The sequence below is a fragment of the Periplaneta americana genome, chromosome 2 (genome assembly GCF_040183065.1).
Source record: "Periplaneta americana isolate PAMFEO1 chromosome 2, P.americana_PAMFEO1_priV1, whole genome shotgun sequence".
Lineage (NCBI taxonomy): Eukaryota > Metazoa > Arthropoda > Insecta > Blattodea > Blattidae > Periplaneta > Periplaneta americana.
In genome coordinates, this window is record NC_091118.1 from 214,159,457 (window position 1) to 214,181,578 (window position 22,122).

The 22,122-nt window shown below is 34.0% G+C and overlaps 1 protein-coding gene across 1 annotated transcript in view; it reads left to right on the plus strand.

The window, feature by feature from the left end:
* The window catches only part of LOC138695114 (glycine receptor subunit alpha-3-like), a 599,107-nt gene that overhangs the window by 254,407 nt on the left and 322,578 nt on the right, over nt 1-22,122 (plus strand). Inside the window, exon 2 of the mRNA XM_069819519.1 lies at nt 13,171-13,238. Coding sequence (XP_069675620.1) covers nt 13,171-13,238 — 68 coding nt within the window. The remainder of the gene's footprint in view (nt 1-13,170; nt 13,239-22,122) is intronic.

Consider the following 22,122-nt stretch of genomic DNA (forward strand, 5'->3'; position numbering starts at 1 on the left):
TTGAAAACTTTGTAACAAATTCAACAGTTCATAGCATAAATACACGTCAAAAAAATGACTTTCATACTCCATCGGCAAGTCTATCGTACTATCAAAAAGGAGTGCGTTATATGGCAGTAAAAATTTTTAATAGCCTTCCTATCGAGATAAAAAATGAAACTCAAAACATAAAATTATTTAGGGCCAAATTAAAGAAGTACCTAATTTCTCACGCCTTCTATTCTGTAGTTGAATTCATTACATTCAATAACACTTCATGAAATTGATACTAAAACTATGTGTTGTACCAGTAGACTGTATTGTAAATCTCGTCTATATATATTTCATCGAAACTGTGACTATAAATTAAGGTTTTTGTAATAGTATTAAGTTTTTTGACTTGTTCCATATTCTAGCTGTAAGCATGTATGAATACCATGGAATGTTAATAAATACAATACAATACAAACATTACCTCTAGCTTTTGCATCAATTCTGGTCTGTGAACCGAGCCAAAGGAGAGTCTGCCACTTAGGAGTCAGCGGGTTAGACCTATCACTCGCAAGGTCACGGGCGCAAGTGTTGTAAAATAATTGACTTATAAAATAAATAATTATTTCTCTGGAAACAGAGAAGAGAAATAAAGTAATTTACTTCTGTGACCGGGAGGAAAAAGGTCTTAAGTAAAAATTTTATACTTTTCTTCTTACTTGTTGTTTACATTTTATTATTATTATTATTATTATTATTATTATTATCATGTTCAATTTTGTGTGTAAAATTGTTGTGTACTTTGTAAATTTGTAGTGTTTTTGTAACGCAGTTTTTACTCCTGGTTGAGTGTAAGAGAAGGCCGTATGGCCTTAACTCTGCGAGGTTAAATAAATCATTATTATTATTATTATTATTATTATTAGAAAGATTGAAATTGGTGTCAATTATAGAGTTCTTTTAATTAAGAGGTTTTCCCTGGATATTATTTGCTTATATTTCTTCTAAAATAGGTAATGTTGCTCATTTAACAATTTTCTTGATTATTTCCAAAATTAGCCGCATTTAAACCCTTACAAGACTAGAACCCAAACTGATTAGAAGGGACTATTAAACATAAGACCTTTTTCATGTCAAAATAAATGAGAAATGTAAATTATTAGAAATGCAAAAGGTCTTAAACAATTACAGAATTGTTTACCCTGGTGCTTAAATTTTTAAAAGGAAAGGGCATCAGTATGTGATAATATGGCTAAAATAGAAGTTAGACCTTTTTAATAGGGAAGAATGGAAAGTAAACATGTGATGTTTGTAAGGAATAAGGTATTAAATATTCTTAAGTCCTTTATTCTGTGTGTGCTCTATTCAAAAAGTACTTAGGACATTTGGTAACGCTCTATAAATCCAGTCAGGAGTCTTATTTGACTTTAGCCGTTTTACCAGATTGTAGAGAATTGTTTCCGCTTTCAGAATATATAAAAATCTCATTTTCACAAAAAATTGACTTAAGACCTTTTTCCTCCCGGCCACAGACTTCATTATCAAAAATAAAGCATACCTTAAGACACTATAATCAATAAAGGAAAGGTCAACTTTATGTGAAACTTTTGTAAAAATGTTCATGACTTGCATTGAATCGTTGAAAAGGTTTGATTCTACGTCATATTTTTATCAAATTTATGGACAAAATAAGTTTAATTTAGTTCTATTAATGTGCAGAGGTCCGCCGAGCCTTAACAACGACCATATGAGGGAGGGATCGAACTTGTTAACGATTCAGAGTACAGCTTCAATAGCGTGGCCAATTACTCATTTGACATGCACCCCGATGCTCCAGTGGCTGCTAAGGTAGGTCTCATTCAACCCGGTATTATGTCTTGCCAACGATAGCTTTCTATTAGTAGTATTTTGCATTTCCAGAAGCACGTAATTTGTCCATTCAATTCTATACGGTACAAAAGTGGTGCAATTCCTCATTTATTCAGTTCCTATCTGCCCTGCTGCGTTCCATCCAATGCTATAGACTCGTGCTGTGTTGTGGTTCTGTTTGGAGACTCCATTACTCAGTCCTTGACCACGCTAAACTTTAGGACGTTAACAGCAAACTATTTTCATATTTCCTTTCTACACTTTAGCCTTAATATTTTGACAGAGCTACAGTAGAGCGTCTCGTTTAGGCACAGCGAAAACGTAAACAAGGCGCTGGTAACGTATGGGGGAGGACGAGCCGTGCGATAAACACGAGGGATGTACAAAGTTTCAGTTACAACATTTATGGCGAAGTCCACACCTGTGGAGTAACGGTCAGCGCGTCTGGCCGCGAAACCAGGTGGCCCGGGCTCGATTCCTGGTCGGGGCAAGTTACCTGGTTGAGGTTTTTTCCGGAGTTTTCCCTCAACCCAATACGAGCAAATGCTGGGTTTCTTTCGGTTCTGGACCCCGGACTCATTTCACCGGCATTATCACCTTCATATCATTCAGACGCTAAATAACCTAGATGTTGACACAGCGTCGTAAAATAACCCAATAAAATAAATTTATGGCGGAGCATTAATTGAAACTATATTTTCCATAAACATACAAAACAAAAGAACACAAATTGCATAACGTTATCATATACACATTTTAACAAACGAGCAATTGTAACGTTGAAATAATTCAACATAACAAATCAAATTTTGCTACCTATATGATGTTGCTTTCAAGCAGCATTTTTTATGGTAATCAAGTTCATTCTCTGTATGACTAGCATGATATCACCGTCTTCTGTGGCCGAATTAACAAAACTACAGTACTGTAATTATGTTTAGGAAATAATGTTGTCACTTCAGACCAATATAATGTAGTAACAATGCATGCTTAAATTTGTTAATAATCTGGCGTGAGATTCGTGGCAACGTTCAGCAGGATTCATGCAACTGACAGATTTACAGATCAGCTGCGTTCAAACTCCCTGTCCATAGGTCTTCTGCCGAACGGATGGCAGTTTAGTATAGACCAGTGATGTCAAAGCAAGCGCATTTTTCTGACCTTGACGTCGTGTCGTGCGCGGGCAGCAAGCGCTAAGTGTGGAAAGAGGAAGGGTTGTCTATATGAATAAGCAACCTGTTGGATTAAGAAAACAGTGGTGCACAAACTTCAAACGGAACGTAAAATTTTATGTCGTTATTTTTATATGGCTTCTTTCTGTTTAATATTATCTATATTGTCTGTAAAACAAAAGTACTAACGATGATTTCTTAATATTGCACTTGTGTTTTAAATCTTAATAACATAATAGAGAGTTAAGAAGGAATATTTACTTAAATGCCATAGTAGTATAATATTATACTGTATTAAGTGGATGAAACACATCATTCATAAAGAAAGTGATATTCCAAAGAAAGAGATTGAGTATGACATGATAAGTTGGAATTTATATTGATGGTATCTTTAGCCTTACAAAAGTAATCAATAAACTAATCAAAACAATATTACAGTACAAAGCAAAGTTACCTAGGTACTGTATCTGTTTTAAATGTAACTAATATTACATAACAAAACTCTTATCGCATTATGCTTTTAAGATGATATTTGTGAGCAACTTCCTATCATCAGAACATTAAATCATTTTCTCGAAATGTGCTGAAGCTATAGAGCTGACATTTTTACAACACATGGGCACGTATCTTTTGCTTATGATGTAACAGTAGTTGCTTTGTTAATTCATTTCCTTACAAACAATTTCCATGCGAATATTTTCAAAATTTTCAATACACTATCTTCAGTAATACGTATATACGGTATATTACATTTACGAAAACATTCTGTAAGGCTACTAAATAAATAGGCCTATACCTGAAAATTTCACTTTTCTATACGAAAAGTTGAGAAAATATTTCTTTTGAATAAAAAGTTCAAACTTGTGAAAAATGAGCATTAAAATTAATACAGTTTTAATAAGTTCTCTTCCCTTTATCTATTGAATCAGTGCTGGCCATCCCTGAATATAGCTCGACAAAGGGGCATATACCACCTCTTTCGTCTGTCTCTTTCCTTTCCTCTGTAAAGCTCTCAGGCTCTCCTGGGCTCTAAAGCGCGCGCTTGCTCCTGTGGGCATCAATTGACATGCCTGGTATAGGTATTCGATGAACAACTTACAATGTCATTCACAGTTCAGGAATATCATGATATGTTATTAATTTATGGTGAAAGTCGTCGTAATTCAAGTGAGGCAAGAAGGATGTACCGTCATTGTTTTCCGCAAAGAAGGTTATCTAATCGGCGAGCTTTGTAGCAGTTTCTCAACGATTATTAGAAACTGAGATTCTCTTACCCCGTTTCGAAAATCGTGGACCTCAACGACGATGGACATGTGGAAAATCTGATATAAATCGATATGTACAATTTTCAAATGTAATTTAACGAGTTCGTATTGATACGAAAACAAACTGATCTTAGACAATCACTTACGAATGGTTTATCTCTAAGAAATGATTTTTCGTCAAGTGTCATGTCCTAAAATATGACGAACTGCAAACTTTGTTTCCTTAAAAGTGGCACTGCTTTACAGAAGCGGGAGAGATAAAAATTTTGCATTAGAAAAAAACGTTCATGTAATTTTCCGCAGTAAATCATTATTGTTTATTTTTAGACATACAATAAAAATTGGAGCAATATTGTTAAATAAAATGAAAATTTGCCATGTGTTGTATTAATGAGATTGAAAGTTTATATTTGCTTCGCGTTTTATGTAAACAACAGTTGGCCTCGTCGCCCCTGCATTAGAACAGAGCATCTGTTTTGTACCAGTATGTCTGTCCCCGCTTCAGCTGTACTGTGTACCTGAAAACCCCCTCCTCCCCATCCAACAACGTTGCCAAACACCTAATATTGTAAACTTTAATAATTAGTTAAATTTGCTCTTAGAAAATAATTGTAAAGACATTTTTTGTTCCTTATGACATGAATAATCATTGGTTAAAATAATGGTACTTATACTCCTTACAACTTCCATTATCCTATGATTGAGGTTCTGGCTGATATGTATATCTATTATCAGGCAGTACATCTCACTTGACGATATGTGTCAGAGGAAGAACAATTGTTTGTATACATCTGAAGTCTGATTAGAGTAATATGTAGCTAGTCGGCGATGTATGCAATGGAGAGGTAAAGGAACTGAACACCCTACCCCCATTATCTCCTGGCCTAGTTGCCTCATAAGTGGTGGTTTTTGGTATCACTTGTGAGGGTCAGACCTGTCTTCGGACAATTGACTAAACAACAGAGTGCTGCATTGGAGTTAAATCGCTTGCTTGAACTCGGTCGAGTGTCGCACCCTCGAGTGAGATACGATCGGTCGTGATACGCTCGTAATAAATAGAAGCACAGTACAAGGTCATCTCACCGACATGTCTTATCTTGTATGGAAGGCGACAGATAAGATACACATATGTTTTGCTCACACGGTAAAAATAAGGCTTTATTTTCTGCGTTTATGACAAACGTTTAATGGAACAGTCAATGGAACGTACCAAAACAGGAACATGATGTTATAAATAAAATAGTATGAAAAACTTCGATATACAGTTATTACTGGTAATTAATAATTATTCAATATTTGATTTACCACATATATAATATGATAGGTCCATACATAGTGTTCCGCCTATATACTGCGACAATGTAGAAACGTTTTACAAAATATTATTGATATAGCAGTAGATTAATAACAATATTAGTACAGAGATAACGTCACAGAAAATATAATAAAACGAATAATCATGCTTCACAACTGTTACAGACGCAAATATTGATACACTAATTATTAGAGATTATTATTATTATTATTTATTATTATTATTATTATTATTAATAAAAAATCTTATCTAAATTTTCTTGAAAATCATCTCGATACACACAATAATAGAGTAGTTTTTCTCGGCGATTTTAATACTCCTGGTATGAATTGGTTATCTGGTTGTTGTGCTAATAACATCCATTACTACTCCAAAATTAAGGCTCAAGAGTTATTTTCATCTTCTTGCTTTCTTGGATTGAAACAAGTAAATTCAACAGTTAATAACAAAAACTTACTTGATCTTATATTTACAAATTTAACCGAGACTGAGGTCAATCTGGCCACTCACTCGCTAGTCTTGCAGGATGACTATCATCCTCCCTTAACAATAACTCTTGAAGTCACACTAAATTTTTCTCCCCAGAATCAACAAAATTCTTTCCCAAATTATTCTCAAGGTGATTACTTGAATTTATATTGGAGTCTATATAATTACGATTGGTCCTGTGTTTACCAAGCTGTCGATGTTAACGATGCAGCTAGCTCACTATGTTCAGTAGTTAATAGTGTCATATCCCAGGCAGTTCCTGTCACTCGAGTCAAAAGGTCTAGTTATCCACAATGGGTTTCTAACACCTTACGTAAACTTATTAGAAAGAAAGACCATGCACATAAAAAATATAAAAAATTCAGAACTGAATTTTATTATCAAACATTTTCCTACTATAGAAAACTTGTGAAATCTAAAATTAAATCGGATAAATTATCATGGCTTCAAAATATTAATGAAAATCTTAAAACGGAACCAAAAAAGTTTTGGAAATATGTTGAATCATTTCGTAAGACTGATAATTATCCCTCTGAATTAATTCTTAACGATAAACACATCACAGATCAGTTAGACATTGTCAATGCTTTTGCTGATCACTTCAAATCTGTTCAGACTAAACACAGCCATACATATGAAAACATTATTACGAATATAACAGACTCATTACCTATTCCTAAAGTAACACATGATGACGTGCGTAAAGCAATTAAAAAACTGAAACCAACAAAAACAACTGGCACTGACGGTATTCCAAATTTTATAATTAAAGGATGCTCTAATATATTTATTCCTCTTTTAGCCCACATATTTAATATTAGTTTGAAAAATGGTGAATTTCCCTCACTATGGAAACAAGCTGCAATTATTCCTATATTTAAAAACGGAAAAAGAAATGTCAGAAACTACAGACCTATCTCGATCCTAAATAACTTTTCAAAAATTTTTGAAACCATTATTCACAGACATATATCGTTTTATGTGAAAAACAAGCTCAGTTCTTCACAACATGGATTTACTAAAACTAAATCCACTGCCACTAACCTGGTCACATATCTAAATCAAATTGTACCAATAATTGAAACGCAGAGACAAACTGATTCAATATATTTTGATTTCAGCAAAGCTTTTGATGTAGTTCAGCACTATATCCTTCTTCATAAGTTAGGAAATATTGGCCTTTCTGTAAGCTACGTAAAGTGGTTCGAAAATTATTTAAGTAATAGAGTTTCATGTGTAAGACTGTTTAATATACACTCTTATTCTTATAATAAAAATTTGCGGAGTCCCGCAGGGATCTACTTTAGGACCTCTCCTACTTATTATATTCATAGATGATATATGTAAAAGAATAAGTTCTGACTGTTTATTATTTGCAGACGATTTAAAATTTTTTCGTACAATCAAAAGTAGTACTGACTGTCAATCACTTCAATGTGACATTAATTCAGTCGCTAAATGGTCGGAAGACAATGGTATGAAAATTAACGTATCCAAAACTAATGTAATAACCTTTTCTAGAAAAACTTCTTCACTGAAATTTAATTATTATCTAAATAATGTACTAATTAACAGAATGGATTGCGTAAAAGATTTGGGAATATTCTTTGACAGTAAATTGTATTTTCATAGTCACGTTGATTACATTTACAATCACGCAATCAGAATGCTAGGAATAATACGGTCAATAACTTATTCTTTTTCCACGCCCGATTCTCTTTTAATGCTATACTATACATTGGTGCGATCGAAACTCGAATATGCATCTGTAGTTTGGAACTCGATTACAACTACGGACTCGGCTAAATTAGAAAATATACAAAGAAAATTTATATCCTTATGTTCATTCAGATTTTTGCCCATTAATTCCGGGTATAGTTATGAGAGAAAATGTGAATATTTTAATTGTCAAAATCTATATGCTAGACGCCTTGAGCTAGATTATCTGTTCTTTTGTAAAGTCCTCAAAGGTGATATATCCTGTGACTCTTTCTTAAACAATATTACCTTACGTATTCCAACAAAAGATATGAGAGCCCACAAACTTTTCTATATTAGAAATTCGAAATTTCTTTCACCAGTCTCCAGATGCATTAAAAATGCCAACATGCATGGCTGCGAATTCGATCCCTTCAATGTATAGACTTTGTTTGCTCTTGGCAACGATTTATCATTTATGTATTATTTTAGGCATTATACTCAATTAACATTGTCTCATAGTATTCTTAGTTATCCATTCATCGTCATTATTGTAATTAATTGTAATTATATTTATGTGTAATAATTATTTTTGTTTTATGTTTTTGTTATATTTGTGCTGAACTGTAATTGCCCACTGGCTGTTGTACAGCACATTAAATAAATAAATAAATAAAATAAATAAATAAAATTATTATTATTATTACTAGAAAACTTGATACAGTTCTTGCATTATCGTGATTGTGTTCTCCGTTTATAATAATTACATTTACATCCAATGACATCTATCAGATGTGGCAAAAACAAAATCACTCCTGTGTGGAAAAAAATAAAACATTTACCTACAACATTTATATTACATTTTAAAGGAAGTTTTGTAGTTGTACTATGGAGAGGTTAAACACTGCAAAGTTTTGAAATGATAAACATCTATGATGTTACTACACAGTTCGTCACTGTAACAAGAACGAATGTCTTACGCTCGGCTTATGCCGTTCGAGGATTTATCGCTCGTGACAATTTTACCCATCATGCATGTGCGCTACCTATCGGATTATGCTATGAACTACTTGGCGCTCGAGCGAAAACTCCGATGCAGACCTCTGCTAAACAACATCATCATCCTGTATATTCCTATATTACATTTTCAGAAAATTTCCTCGCCTTAAGAACTGATCTCAGACATTCGTCTTTAGAATCTAGAAGCTACGCTAGCTCGTTTGCAAGCATTGTTACGACTTCGTTCAAAGCGCCAAGACATTCAGCAGTACAGAGGGCTCTGGCAGTGAATGCTACGTGATTTGACTGCGATGGTAGTTCGGCGTGACGACACGCTTAGGAAACTGTCTCTTGTCGAAATGTGAAGAGTTATTCGCTCTGTGTGCAAAGAAAGTATCATCAGCCAACATCGACCGACGCTGTTTGCTGAACTGAAATGTTAACTTGGCACAGTCACTGTATCCCCATCAGATGGAGAGCAATCCTGGAATGGAAGTGACGCTAGTTCACCACGTGACTCTCGTGCTTGAAGACTCTCCTGCTCCGGAGACTACCTAATCATGCGCAGCACTATTAGGAAGTGCTAATATCCGCCGTACAGTCCTGATTCCCTTCTCAGCGATTTTGTTTACTTCGCTACGTACATTATTTCGAATTCAATGGAAATGTCAAACAGCAAGATAGCTGTTACAATAGAGATACTATTGGCCTACTACATTATCATTATGAATCAGGATTAATTTAGGTATGCGGATTAATTTAGGACGTGTGATTGCATCTCTTTGTTGGCTTGTTCAAGGATTGACTGTGTCTGTCACTTATTTCAATTCGCATATGAAAAATGTTCATAAAGTGTTAATTTAAAAAGCTTCATTGAAAAGATCTACTTATTTTGAAGGTGAATGTAAAGTGAGCCCAACGAAAAATGTCCGGATGAATTTACCTAAGTTTGAGAAAAGCAGATTTGCGCTTGCCCGGGAAGATCTCAGAAGAAAGTATGTTTTTAAACAGTTAAGTTTTAATAGATTTGCACTAATAAACACTAAATCATTTCTTTTTAGCATTTTTATTGTAGCAATAAACTGCCCGTTATAATAAGTTTGAAATGTCTCAGGCGGTAGACATCTTTACTTTGGTGAGTGTCCGCAAGACTACAGAGTAGCTCAGAGTCAGAATTTTGGCTTTATAATCTTTTCGTTATGCCTTCCATTCCGCATCGTGACGGAATTGTTTACTACTTTTTAGCATATATTATCTATATTCACCTGGTTGGGTTTTTCCGAGGTTTTCCCCAACCAAAAGGCAAATGCCGGGTAATCTTTTGGCGAATCCTCGGACCTTACCTCATCTCACTACATCTCGCCAAAATATTGTAAAAAATTGCAAAAAATTTAAAAAATTGTAGAAAATTACTAAATTTTAAAACTGTAAAAATTTATAAAAATTGTAGCCCTAATTGTAATATTGTAAAATTTTGACTTGTTCTACATCTTAAAGCTTCATTGCTCATGTAAGATCTATGGAATAAATTGAATGAATGAATGAATGAATGAATGAATGAATGAATGAATGAATGAATGAATGAATGAATGAATGAATGAATGAATTACTTGTAATATAATAGTATTAATTTAGTGATAATGTTTAACTAACCTTTGAACCTTCTAAATATTTCATATTTACATCAATTAGTTTTAAGGCGGCAAATAGATTTTGATTTCCAGGACTCAGTTCGGTAGATGAATTTTTGTTTGTTATGTTTCCTATATCGATACGATTTAATTGACGTCACTGAGTACTGGAATTACATGTGTTTCAAACTAAGCTGCGGTAAGCCGGCTTCTTTTTGAAATCCATTTTTTTTTTATTTTTATGGCGAAATAGCAGAGTTTACATCATCATGATGAAAAGTCGTTGACTACAGTGTGTTGCATTATGTCATGCACAGCGTGTTTGAGCTTTAATCCAGAGCTCCTAGTTTCGAATCGCTTGCACCTATGGATTTGTTTAAATGTAAGTTAGGTAATGCTTGTTATAAAATAAAATTCATGCATTCCTGACACTGTATAGGAACTAAGACGGAAAGTACTAGTTTTTAACAAAAAAAAATGTAACTGTGACACAGTCAACTGTTGTGGAGTAACGGTTAGCATTCCTGACTGTGAAACAAGCAGGACTGGGTTCAAATCCTGATTGGAACAATTTACTTGGTTGAGGTTTTTTCGGGGTTTTTCCCTTAACCCATTAAGAGCAAATCCTGGGAAACTTTCGACGATCGGGAGTTGCGCTTTGACGTGGGTTCGATTCCTTCTTGGGCTGATAACCTGGTTGGTTTTTCCCCCCCGAAATTTTCTCCAACCGTAAGGCAAATGTTAGATAATCTATGGCGAATCATCGGTCCCATCTCACAAAATATCATCTCACTATCACCAATTCAATCGACGCTAAATAACCCACTAGTTGATAAAGGTCGTTAAATAACCAACTAAAAAACTTTAAATACTAGACACCGGACTCACCTCGCTTGCAATATCACCTTCACTTCAGTCTAGATAACCATAGCAGTTGATAAAGCGACGTAAAATAAAACAAATATAAGTTTCCTATCGTAAAATATTTTTTCTATTGCTTTCATACCACATTACAAGCTTCCTATTATGAAGCTTGTATTTATGTTGCTTTCAAACCATGTTACAAGTTTCACATCATAAAATGTTGTGTCTGTGTTACTTTTGTACTACATTACATGTTTCCTATTACGAAATAATGTGTCTGTATTACTTTCACACCCATTAAAAGTTTCCTATTATGAAATATAGTGTCTATATTACTTTCACACCTCATTACAAGTTTTATATATCTTGTGTGTATCTTATTTTGATACAATATTACAAGTTTCCTATTATGAAATATAGTGTCTATATTACTTTCACACCTCATTACAAGTTTTATATATCTTGTGTGTATCTTATTTTCATACAATATGACAAGTTTCCTATTATGAAATATAGTGTCTATATTACTTTCACACCTCATTACAAGTTTTATATATCTTGTGTGTATCTTATTTTGATACAATATGACAAGTTTCCTGTTATGAAATATAGTGTCTATATTACTTTCACACCTCATTACAAGTTTTATATATCTTGTGTGTATCTTATTTTGATACAATATTACAAGTTTCCTATTATGAAATATAGTGTCTACATTACTTTCACACCTCATTACAAGTTTTATATATCTTCTGTGTATCTTATTTTGATACAATATTACAAGTTTCCTATTATGAAATATAGTGTCTATATTACTTTCACACCTCATTACAAGTTTTATATATCTTGTGTGTATCTTATTTTGATACAATATGACAAGTTTCCTATTATGAAATATAGTGTCTACATTACTTTCACACCTCATTATAGGTTTTATATATCTTGTGTGTATCTTATTTTCATACAATATGACAAGTTTCCTATTATGAAATATAGTGTCTACATTACTTTCACACCTCATTACAAGTTTTATATATCTTGTGTGTATCTTATTTTGATACAATATGACAAGTTTCCCATTATGAAATATAGTGTCTATATTACTTTCACACCTCATTACAAGTTTTATGTATCTTGTATGTATGTTATTTTCATACAATATTACAAGTTTCCTATTATGAAATCTTGTATTTATGTTGATTTCAAACCATATTACAAGTTCCATATCATAGAATATTGTGTCTATGTTACTTTTGTACTACATTACATGTTTCCTATTATGAAATCTGTTGTGTGTATTACTTTCAAACCCTTCACAAATTTCCTATTATGAAATATAGTGTCTGTACTACTTTCACACCTCATTAAAAGTTTTCCATATTTTGTGTGTATGTTATTTTCATACCACATTACAAGTTTCCTATTATTATGTTGCTTTCAAACCTTGTTACAAATTTCATATCATAAAGTCTCGTCGTTTATACTCGTCTAAGGTAATCTAACATTCGTCATTCTAATGAATGTTTTGGAGCTGCTTTTGTGTCCCTCATCTAATAGTCTATATGCATTCAGGTGTGAAAACTGTAGCTGCAGTGAACGACTAGCTTTCCGTAGATAGTAAGCTGTAATTTTTCTCACAATCCCTGAACAACCCTGAAGTTGAATTTGTCGTTAACTAATATGACATGCAAAATTGAGACACATTTGAGCGCAGAGATGTCAGAGAACATTTCAGCAACACACTTTATGCTTTTTGTCTTTCCAAATCGGTGCTCCGGTGCGTGTATTAACATTTCGCCATTCATTGGGCTCGGGCTGAGTGGCCACGAATGCTCGAACCACAAAAAGTGCACACGTTGGGTGCGGGCAGCTACAGTATTAATATTCTCTGTTTGCAGATAACGCCACCACGGTGTACTGCGAGCTCTACATCCGCAGCTTCGGCTCCATCAGCCCTGTTACCATGGTGAGTGAGCTTCATTTGTTTGCTCTATGAATTTACAACATTTTCGTTACTAAATCTCATCGCTTTTAAGTAGTTAAGTCAAAGTGTACATTATTTCGTTTGTTTGCTGTATTTTACGCAATTAACTGCGTAGCTAGAATGTTTTCAACTATTTCAGCGAGGCAGGAAATGGGAGGTTTGTATAAATGATGTCCTTGTAAATATTTAGCCTAAACAAAATACAGTTGGGGCTATTTCCAGGTAGCGTGGTTAGGAAAGCTGACACCACCACACAAAACAATTTTATTGTAATCTACAACCAAGGACTCGCTGCAATGAATTTATAGATTTTCATGAAAGTAGACGATTTTGTACCTCTCATAACAATAGTACAGGCTATTTTGATGTCGTCTATGCCCATCTACATTTATCTTTCTCTCTTTCGTCGGTCTATTCATAATTCTGTGGCCAGGAGGAAAAAGGTCTTAAATCAATTTTTTTGTAAAAATGAGATTTGCATATATTCTGAAAGCGGAAACAATTCTCTACAATCTGGTAAAATGGTTAAAGTCAAATAAGGCTCCTGACTGAATTTATAGAGCGTTACCAAATGTCCTAAGTACTTTATGAATCGAGCACACATAGAATAAAGGACTTAAGAATATTTAATACTTTATTCCTTACAAACATCACATGTTACTTTCCATGCTTCCCTATTAAAAAGGTCTAACTTGTATTTAAGCCATTTTATCACATACTGATGCCCTTTCCTTTTAAAACTTTAAGCATCAGGGTAAACAGTCCTAAAATTGTATAAGACCCATTTTGCATTCGTAATAATTTACATTTCTCATTTATTTTGACATGAAAAAGGTCTTATGTTTAAATAGTCCCTTCTACTCAGTTGGGGTTGTAGTCTTAAAAGGGCTTAAGTGCGGCTATTTTTGGAAATAATCAAGAAAATTGTTAAATGAGCAACATTACCTATTTTAGAAGAAATATAAACAAATAATATCCAGGAAAACCTTTTAATTAATAGCAACCCTATAATTGACACCAATTTCAATCTTTCTACTTCCCTCCTGAAAAGTATAAAATTTTTACTTAAGACCTTCTTCCTTCCGGCCACAGAATTACTGAACAAGATTTGCTTATAAACTATGGAGGGAATCTGTACATATTTATGTTTACGATTTAGTTCAGTCGACAGAAGATCATATTACTAGGTGGTCATTTCATATGTGGCATGTATACAGCGGCGCTGCTATCTTATGTTGTTACTCTGTGCGAGAGAGAAGACATGGTCTATGACTAGAATAAGAGAGCGATCGTGCAGCATGGGTGACGTAACAGCGGCGCGCTGTGTAGTACTAGCGACTGTCGTTCCACAAACAGCATGTCGAGTAGCAAGTATCATTTTACTTGAACCACGAAGTGACCCTTAATAGAGAATCAGTTCCGACTGTATTCTTCTATATTTTTATGTTCTTAGTGTAAGGAGAAAGCAGTTGTGAGAAAGAAGATCAATCCTATTTCGGAAGTTTCACGAAAATATGTTTCTAGGTATTTCGTTCCCAGAAAATTTATTCTTTCACAAATTCTTCTTTACTACATGCTTCATATTTTTTCCAGTTACTTCCGGAATTCTATACTAAAGTTTGACAGCTTTCATAATATTAAGAACATTATTTATTTATTTATTTATTTGTTTATTTATTTATTTGTTTGTTTGTTTGTTTATTTGTTTGTTTATTTGTTTATTTGTTTATTTATTTGTTTATTTGTTTATTTATTTATTTATTTATTTATTTATTTATTTATTTATTTATTTATTTATTTATTTATTTATTTATTTTGCTAATAATTGTAACATAAAATATAATATATACAGAAAAACTTTAGCTCGCCCCTGAAAGAGTAGAACTCGTGCTCAGGGGCGGATTCCTGAATTGAAATTAATAATTATACAATACAATTTGTCTTATGTCTACTGTGCAATTATAGTATATAAATTTAAATTTACAATTTTTCAATTTTTATAAAATCCATACATAACTTTTTAAATTTAATAGAACTATTAGAATTGACAAGATTAGAATATTTAAATATAAATTTGTTATATATTCTTGGGCCTAAATTACTACTATGATTAAATACTGTAACAGTGTTACATTTTGGTTCAAACAATCTTAAAGAATTCATACCTTTTGTTTCATAACTATCAGAATACAATTCAAAATTATTTCGATTTTTATGTATGAATTTTATTAATACAATATAATTTGTTGTTTCAAATCTTTAAGTTTCTGTGATCTGTCTTATATTATATTACCTATTATGATGTACCGAAGTACATATGATTTTTCCGGCACGAATTTTGCGTTACCATATGATGAAGTATGGATAGAACAGAGAAAAATTCTCTCTGGCACCGGTACTCGAACCCGGGTTTTCAGCTGCACGTGCTAACGCTTTATGCACTGAGTCACACCGAATTTCAGTTCCGATGCCGGATTGAATCCTTTCAGTTTAAGGTCTATCTCTCAGTACTCGATCCGGCATCGGAAATAGAATCCGGTGTGGCTTAGTGGTTAAAGTTCAGCACGTAGAGCTGAAGACCCGGGTTCGAGTCCAGGTGGCAGAGAGAATTTTTCTGTTTTATCCATCCTTCATCACCTGTGGAGTAACGGTCAGCGCGTCTGGCTGCAAAACCAGGTGGCCCAGGTTCGAATCCCGGTTGGGGCAAGTTACCTAGTTGAGGTTTTTTCCGGGGTTTTTCCTCAACCTAATACGAGCAAATGCTGGGTAACTTTCGGTGCTGGACCCCGGACTCATTTCACCGGCATTATCACCTTCATTTCATTCAGCCGCTAAATAACCTCGATGTTGATACAGCGTCGTAAAATAACCCAATAAAATAAAATTGATCCATCCTTCATCATATCATTCTGTAATCTGGCTTCGTCTGGAAATAAACAATCCTGAATAATGATAATAATAACAATAATAATAATAATAATAATAATAATAATAATAATAATAATAATAATAGAATTATTACAAATTAGATTAAAATGTGATTAACTCGTAACACGCACATTAACAATTTACACTTTACAGTTGCTGTTTACATACCGGAGAGGATGGATGATAGAATAAAAATGACTATATAGGCCTAGTTATACTAGATTTTTTTATTAAATACTCTTGTTAATAGGAATAAAACATTTGAGTATCTACTCATTTTTGATTACAGACTCATAACATGGAAGTATAGTAGAATATACTCAAGTGTCCTTCTTGTACAAAATGTATACCGGTACTCGTATTTGGTAAGAGTAAAAACTAGTATATTCTCAGTTTCATAAGTTCTTTCTCTTGTTATTCTGAGTATGGTTTGTAGCAGGCTCAGTTCTGAGTATTTATTGATTTGTGTATCCTGGTCGGGGCAAATTACCTGGTTGAGGTTTTTTCCGGGGTTTTCCCTCAACCCAATACGAGCAAATGCTGGGTAACTTTCGGTGCTGGACCCCGGACTCATTTCACCGGCATTATCATCTTCATTTCATTCAGACGCTAAATAACCTAGATTTGTAGTCGGCTAATGACTGTATTTGAATTCGGATCTCTGGTGTAGAAAGCCGGATGTTGTCCAGATCTCCTGTTGGGCTCTAGACTAGTGAACTTTTTACGCTGGTGTGTCTCTCGAGTTATGACAGTAAAACCCCGCGTCTCGGGTGACAGCCTTCACCGGCTGCAATCGATAACACGCGATGTGGCTTCAGAGGGAGGAAGACGTCCCAACCCAGACGAAATAAGGACTTCCAAATAAGAATATCTACAGTAATTAGTGTGCTTTCACGTAAAGAAACTGTACAGCGATCAAAACAAAACCATACCGTCTGAAATAGTGTACAGGAATGAAACAAAACTTAAGAACGAAACAGAGAGTAAGTGTGCATGTACAGGGACATCATTTTATTTTTACTTCAATTTTTATTGTACCTGAGTCTATGAATGTACTTCACTCCCACCCCTTCTACTAATGAAGTTCCAACTATCCTCCACACAGAACCTAGGCCACATATAGTAAACTGAGTTAGTGAGTATAGTACGTTCCAGAAATACGTTCGCGTTTTTCAGTGACGAAAGAGCTTTCAATATTGAACCATATTTTCGCATAGGAACTGTCGTCCGTTTGCGTACATCGCATCCCGAGTCCCCCCACCTGCTTCTACTCGCCCCTCTGTAAAGGCTAGTGACTGGGCTGTCTTAGTTCTTTTCTGAAAACATTAATTTCTGTTAGGAATTTGACGTCTACGTAATATTATACAACTGTTTAAAATAACTTAAATAAAAGGGCCTCGTTAAGTAATTAACTGTCACGTGATTTCCTCCCTTTCTACGACCCTGCGACATAACCACTTGGACGGACAGTAGATAGCATGTCTGAGTAATTTTATCTGTGCGGGTCGGGCAGAAGTGAAGATTGAATTTACAGTACGTAAGGTACTCTTTTATAGAGTAGGTACAGAATTATTTCAACATGAGTTACTAGTACGGAGGACGAAACTGATAAATAATTGGAATTAGATGCAATAGTTTATAGTGCCATAATATGCACAAAAGAACTAAAGCCTGTATCGAAATGAACGGCCACCATTTTCAAAAATGTGTGTAAATATCCATGTTATGATTGTTTTTCAATTTAACTTCATTCTCTATATTGTACGCTAATGTGCTGTAGACAGCATAATATATACTGCATAATGAATACGTTCGAATGGATAGCTCAGTTCGTGAGTAAAAACACTTGTTGTTAATACATTACTGTATTTTGATTAAACAAAAACCTAATGAAAATTATTAAACTTAAAATTGCGATATTTCCTAGTTTACTTAAATGGATGAACTACTTTTCTTCCCTTCTATACCTAGTAAAGTGATTTGTTTGTATTTTACGCCAGTATCATCGAACTCCAGTCGTGAAAGGGGATAGAAAACAGTGTTTCCGGTTCTCAAACATTGATACAAAAGTATAGCCAGGTTAATATTAAAAATGCTACTAAAAATAAAATAATGTCCCTGTGTAAGTAGTTAGTTGAAATGAAAGTCGTTCGAGGTTTACTATATGCAACAGGACTATCGCCCGGAATTCACTTTAGAGTTATTGGTGGAGTGATTATTGACTTTCTATCGGGAATTCTGGTTGGAATACTTGTCTCTGTTCGATTAAATAATAAGACAATGAAAACGAATGGTGCAAAGATTTCAAACGCCCGAAAGTGCATAGTGTATTGTTCATCAAACTGTTAGCAACTGTCACAAACAGCTCATGCCTACACATGTGAAATAATGGCACATTGATATATTTTTGAAGTACGACGGAAAATTTAATGTGGTTAGGAGATTAGTGAACTTTAAATCGATACCTACTGGAATTACCTAAAATATTCGGATTAACATTTTGTTAAATATTAAGAACATTATTATACTACGATATTTTCATCAAATTCCTGATAATTCAATCTGTAGCCCTTGCAGGTGTATCACTGAATGCGAACAAATGAATCGAACAATGTGCATTTATTTTTTATTATTACTTAATTATAAATGACTTACAGAGGCCACGGAGGTTCATTGCCGCCCTCACATAAGCCTGCCATCTGTCCCTATCCTGAGCAAGATTAATCCAGTCCCTAGCATCATATCCCACCTCCCTCAAATCTATTTTAATATTATCCTCCCTTTCATGTCTCCGCCTCCCCAAAGGTCTTTCACCTCAAGTCTTTCAAATAATACTTTAAATGCATTTCTGGATTCGCCCATACGTGCTACATGCCCTGCCCATCTCAAACGTCTAGATTTAATGTCCATAATTATATCAGATGAAGAATACAATGCGTGCAGTTCTGCATTGTATAACTTTCTCCATTCTTCTGTAACTTCATCTCCCTTAGCCTTAAATATTTTCCTAAACAACTTATTCTCGAACACTCTTAACCTCTGTTCCTCTCTCAAAGTGAGAGTCCAAGTTTCACAAGCTATTTTTTATTATTAAAAATATTTATTTAAAAAAAATTTGTTTATTCTTAAAAATATTTTTTCTACTCCTTCGTATGTCTTTATAGTGTGTTATTAAATCGAGTCCTCATAGAGGAAAGAAATTTTCTCATGAAATTTCTGCCAAAGTATGGGACCGGTGCCCACCCAGCATCGTGATACACTTGGGAATCTACGATAGGTAACGAAATCCGGTTACGAGAGCTAGCTGTAACGCTGGGGGGGATCATCGTGCTAGTCACACGATACCACGATTCTGGTTGGATAATCGTCCACCTCTACTTCGGCATGTGGATGCGAGGTCTGCATCCGGTTGGTCGGCCTGACCCTTAAAGGGCTGTAGCACCACGTTTTATTGCTGTTATTATTATTGTTATTATTATTATTATTATTATTATTATTATTATTATTATTATTATTATTATTATTATTATTATGCAACAGATGCATTATAGGGGCCACCCGTCACACATTATAGCCTACGCAAAAAGGGTCAGCGGAAGTAATGGTTCGATAATCGTTTCTCGTATTCGATATTCGATAAGCATTAAATGTTACCAAATTTAAAAAAATCAATAAAAAAGATTTAAATAGTTTGTTACTAAATGTGATTTTAGTCAGTTTATATTATATTTTTGGTCCAGGGAAATTCATTTTACTATTGCTGCCGTTATTTCCATTTTGAAGTAGGCTACAAGTCAACAATATAAAACTGACTGTTAATTTAGAAGTTGACAACATATTTATATCGATTATAACAACAATACATATCGATAGTAACATTCATACCAATAAGGAGATTGGCCTCTATAATAATGCATCTGTACCGATTAGTGATTGAAGTGAGTGAAAGATTGGAATTTCCTGTTAATCTATATAATCCCGTCTGGCCTATGAACAATAAAATTTACTATTTTAAGTATCATAATTCTTATTCGATGTCATAAAAATTTGTTGTATGTTATGTAAATTTTCAAACATAATAAATATAACTGACCTGAAGTGATATTAAATTCCGTGGCTAACTTCCACCACGTAACTTGTCTTTCTTTTAGAGAACACCCGTCAGCCTTCTTGTTTTCAAGAATATAGGCCTAAAAGCCAACCAGCTCTAAAAAATGATCTAAAAATTTCGAGGTTCTCTTTTTGTTCTTCATATTCATTTCATCTTTCTGTAGCTTTATAAACATACGAATCAAGCAGACCGGTCAAACAAAATCGAAACGCGTAACAACAATTGGACATAATATCACAGTCTACTATATACAGTCGCGAAGCTCAATATGTAGTAAAAATGCAAACAAGGGTAGTTGGCCACCACTAGGATCGCTACTATCGCCTCATCATCGTAGATCTCTCTCCTAGTAGACGACAAAATATGTTACACTTTCGTTGTGTTCTTTTGGAAAAATTAGCACCTTCCCTCCGTTATTGAAATATTAAATGCATAAAGTTAATTTATTATTTTACTGAAGTATATTAAATTCCACCATAAACTCGAAGATACCTGCAACAAATAGGTTAATGTTATTTTTGTTTGTGCAAAACGAACTGAAATTTACTATAATCGCTTCACTCATTCAAGATTATAGCGATAATTAACTATGAAACCAATAAATATTAATTTGCATTTCCCTTTACAACAATAATAATGGAAATATGAATTAATGGAGTAACTTACGTGTACCGGTACTTGTAGTGTAGGCTTACGTAGTTAACAAAGTGGGATGAGGTTAAGCAATAATAATCACACCAGAATTGGAAATAAAACGTGATCAATAAATTTTATTGTAACAGACTTTTTCTACGTCTCTAGTAAAGCAACAAATAAAAATAACAACAAAATTAACAGCTATAATTAAAAACATATCCTTTGAAAAAAAAAAGTAGGCCTAAGCAATAATAATCCCACCAGAACTGAAAATAAAACGTGATCAATAAATTTCGTTAAAACAAACTTAATTTTTCTACGTCTGTAGTAAAATATTATTATTCGAATTATTGTATTTTAGCCATTAACATTTTCATTACAACCAATAACGAACATTTCACAAGCATCAATGTGAAATACGCAACGAGCTAGCACTCGATGGAAATACGACACAGTCCAAAGTCGACCGTGGACAGTCTATTGTTTCTAGTTGCTAACCGCTTGGAGCGCTTTATCACGAGATTTGCAAAAAAATCACCTCAAGCTTCGCGACTGTATATAGTAGACTGTGCTAATATTTTTTTTTCATCTTTGATCTTCTGTGGATGCTTTCCTTTGTAGAATTGACATGCGATCTCCGAGTTCACCCGGGAGAAGAGAGCGGTCAGAAGAACGGGTTTCTGTGATCCAGGATCATTTTTGGTGCACTGCAATCGTATTTTTGATCGCGGTTTTATTTTCACCATATTATCTTGACCCATGGTCATTGCGTATTTTGACCGAGATTCGTGCACTCGGCCATGAATGTCATAGCACCTGGATTCCATATTCGTTCAATTTCTAGGCCTCCTCTATCATCATGAGAGGTAAAACAATTGCGATCGCAAGTCGTACGCTGCAACCCTGCTTGTTGCTACACGAGATTTATGTCTTTAAAGCCCAGTTGTATGATTGCAGAATAAATCTTGGAATAGCTATTCATGGAGCCTAACTATAGAATAAATGGAGTATCGTGTTGTATGACGTTCGTTTATTCCAAGGTTATCTATTCCATAGTTTACCCGAACTGTAACAGAGGTTGGCAATATTTTAGATGGTGTTTTGTTTATAAAGTACATTCAGAATACCAGTAATTGTTGAAATTTATTTTCTGAACATATCGTTATTTTGTGTACAGATTTTATTATAAAG